Source organism: Volvox carteri (assembly GCF_000143455.1).
Source record: "Volvox carteri f. nagariensis unplaced genomic scaffold VOLCAscaffold_38, whole genome shotgun sequence".
Lineage (NCBI taxonomy): Eukaryota > Viridiplantae > Chlorophyta > Chlorophyceae > Chlamydomonadales > Volvocaceae > Volvox > Volvox carteri.
This window is the reverse complement of record NW_003307581.1, coordinates 1,115,797-1,118,882: the sequence shown is the minus strand read 5'-3', so window position 1 is coordinate 1,118,882 and position 3,086 is coordinate 1,115,797. Positions and strand designations below refer to the sequence as shown.

The 3,086-nt window shown below is 62.6% G+C and overlaps 1 protein-coding gene across 1 annotated transcript in view; it reads right to left on the bottom strand.

The window, feature by feature from the left end:
* Window positions 1-3,086, bottom strand: part of VOLCADRAFT_94637 (uncharacterized protein) — a gene marked incomplete at both ends in the record, with an annotated part of 25,830 nt that overhangs the window by 6,799 nt on the left and 15,945 nt on the right. Inside the window, 4 exons of the mRNA XM_002953751.1 lie at window positions 3-352; window positions 538-963; window positions 1,483-1,842; window positions 2,415-2,618. Of these exons, the coding sequence (XP_002953797.1) occupies window positions 3-352; window positions 538-963; window positions 1,483-1,842; window positions 2,415-2,618 (1,340 nt within the window). The remainder of the gene's footprint in view (window positions 1-2; window positions 353-537; window positions 964-1,482; window positions 1,843-2,414; window positions 2,619-3,086) is intronic.

The following is a 3,086-nucleotide window of genomic DNA, read 5'->3' as shown; positions in this document are numbered from 1 at the left end:
ACTGCTGTCGCCACGGCTGCTTCTGGCGTAAATTTTCGGATTTCCGCGACCATAAACCGGCTGTAGCAGCCGTAGCATCGTCACCATCTTCGTCAGCCGCCGCTGCGTCGGCGTCGGCGGCCTGTCCCTTGCCGCCGGACTTTTCTGCCTGCTGATGGTGGTTGTGGTGGTTGTGGTGGATATTCTGGTTGTGAGCCAGGGATGAGGGCGCCACGTAGAGCTGCTGGCGGAAGCGGGGCTGCTCGGCGGGCCCCTCCATGACGCAAGCGGATTGTACGACACCTCGACAGTCGGGGGCCCAGCAGGGGATGCCGGCGGCGGCGGCGGCGCCGTGTCCCCGACCGACGGGTCCCTGACGTGTGTGTATGTGAGAGGGGAGGGAGGGGGAAAGGGGGGGGGGGAGGGGCCGGTAAAGGACGAATTGCCGTACGAGCCGTACGAGCTGCCGTGCATGTGTCGGTAGGAGAGAAATGGGGGGGAATCCAGCAGCCAAGTAAGCGCGAGGCCGAATTGGGGTTTGAGCCCCCGCCAACTCACCTTCAGCCCGTGGTAATCGCTGCGAGCCGCCTTCAGCAGCGTCTCCAACTGCCGCCAACAGTCTGGGTAGTGATAGTCCAACTGACAACCGCCGCTGCAACGAACCACCAACCGCCGCTGTCGGGGACCAACCGCCGACTGGCCGGGGTCTAGCAGGCACCGCACAACCATCCCACCGCCTTTAACATCGCTTGATTCGCCGCTGGCGGCGGCAGCGCTGCCGCCAGTAGTCGCCGCCGCCGCCGCCAGGGGCGTAGACGCTGACGGGACCCCGGCATCACGCTCTGCAGCGGCACTAGTTGACGCTGCTGCTACTGCTACTAAGCGGGAGTCCATAGCGTCGCCGCGCAGGGAACACCGGCAATGGAAGTCCGTCGCCGCCGCCGCGGCGGCGGCGGCGTCGCCGGCCGGTACCTCCGGCGCCGCCTGCGCCGTCGCCCCCGCCGTACTGGCAGTAGCAGGGTCCGTATCCTGATCCATGCCCAGCTTCTTCCGCAGCCGCTGCCGTTCTCTCAGGATGTATTGTCGAAGTTCCGCTCCCGCGTTCTCAGCCACACCAACCTGCGCCGGCTGCTGCGCCGGCTGCTGCTGCTGCTGCTGCTGCTGCTGCATCTGCTTCTTCGCAAGCAACTGCTGCTGCCGCCGCTCCTGCTGCTGCATACGCCGTTGCTCCAGTCGCCGCCGCTCCTGCTGCGCTGCCGCCTCCGCCGCCTGCGCCGCCCTAGCTGCCCGCGCGCGCGCCTTCCTTGCCGCCTTCCCTGCCTCCGCCTCCGCCTCCGCCGCGTCCTCTTCCGCCGACAAGTCCGCCGCGTCACCGCCGCTGACGAACACCCTGACGCCGCCGCCGCCGCCGCCGCCGGCACCGCGCTGGTGATCATTTGACGCCGGCAGCGACACCGCTTCCCGCCACGATGACGACGGCGACGGCGCCGCAATCCTGCCTACCGTGTCAATAAGCTCCGTCGGCGCATCAAACATATTGCCGCCGCCGCCGCCGTCGCCGCCGCCATCGCCGCCGTTGCCGCGCGTGGCGTTCCGGGTGCTTGACACCTCCACGGCGGTGCGAGCAGCTGCGCGGGTCGGTCTGCGAGTACGGGAGCGCACGCCGGCGCCGACGCCGATGCCGACGCCGACGCGACGGCCCGCCGACGCCGCCTCGGTCAACGCGCCGCCCGATGCCGCCGCCGACGCGTTCGTATCGACCGCGCCGCAGGCTTGCAGGCGGTCCATCAGCAAGGTCGTCATGGCGCCGTTGCCCCTTGCGAGAGTCAGGTTTACCAGGCCCCGCAGCATATCCGCTTTAGCCTGCGCAGGAGGATTTTAACGGACAATTCAGTTGGGACGATTGGGTTATGATTGGGTTGTGATAGCAGTCACCATTTGTAGCAACATCAATGCGGACAACAACACGGCAACACGTGTCTAATTTTGTCGACTGCCGTTGTTGGTGAAGTGAGGAGGAAGAGGGACAGGGCTTGGGTGTGTGTATGGGCATCCATGAGGGGTGTGTGGTAAGGGCTTAACACACACATACATACATACGCACACACACACGGGTGGTTCGGGTGGAGTGGGCGCTGAGCCGCATGGTGGGCCACCCCATCCGACCCTTCGCACTCAACATAAGGCTCCGTCTCATTATAAACTGACAGATAAACAGATACAGACAGACAGACAGGCATACAGGCAGGCAGACAGGCAAACAGACAGACAGGCAAACAGACAGACAGACACGCAGACAAAACACAGTGAGACACAGATCACCGAGACACCCTTCCGGCGGTCACCTCGCCAATCCAATCCAATCCAACACTGCACTGCACTCCACTCCACTCCACTCCACTACACTACACTACACCACCCACCCAACCACCTACCTTGGAAAGGGGCGCCTTGCCGGTGTACTCTGCGGCGTCCAGCAGCCGCACAGCCACCCCCCGCCAGCCGCAGCTGATGGCCACGGACAGGGGCGTACAGCCCCCCAGTACGGCAGCCTGATCCATCAAGTGAGTACGGGTGGGACGCGGCTGGCGGCGGTACCACTCGCCCAGCTCGGCGGAGTTCCGGAAGGTGCGACCGGACTGCAGGAAGTCAGGCCACAGAGAAAGGCAGAGGAAACATGGGTGGGTGGGTAAAGGGGAGGAAATAATAATGTAAACAATCCAACGAAAAATAATAACATAGTAATAAAATGAATAATGAATAAAATAATATAAAGAGGACAATAACATGACAATTAGACGGTATGTAGGGAAAGGCAAAGCCGGACCGGTCTGTCCAAAAGGCCAGGAGCTGCCAACAACTGCCGTACTGCCGTACTGCTGCGAGGTCAGGGGTATCAACAGGATTCGGGGAAGGGAGGGCGGTCAGAGAAGTGAGAGCCATGATGGTACGTATGTACGGCAGCTCCTTGACGAGCATTCTTGTCATGAATATCCCCCTAGCAGCCATGAAGGCACATACCTTCGTATTCAGCGCACTGCGCAAACATTGGAGATATTTAGGGAGGAAGGGTTTTAGGGTTTGCAACACCTTCCCTTCCCTCCCTC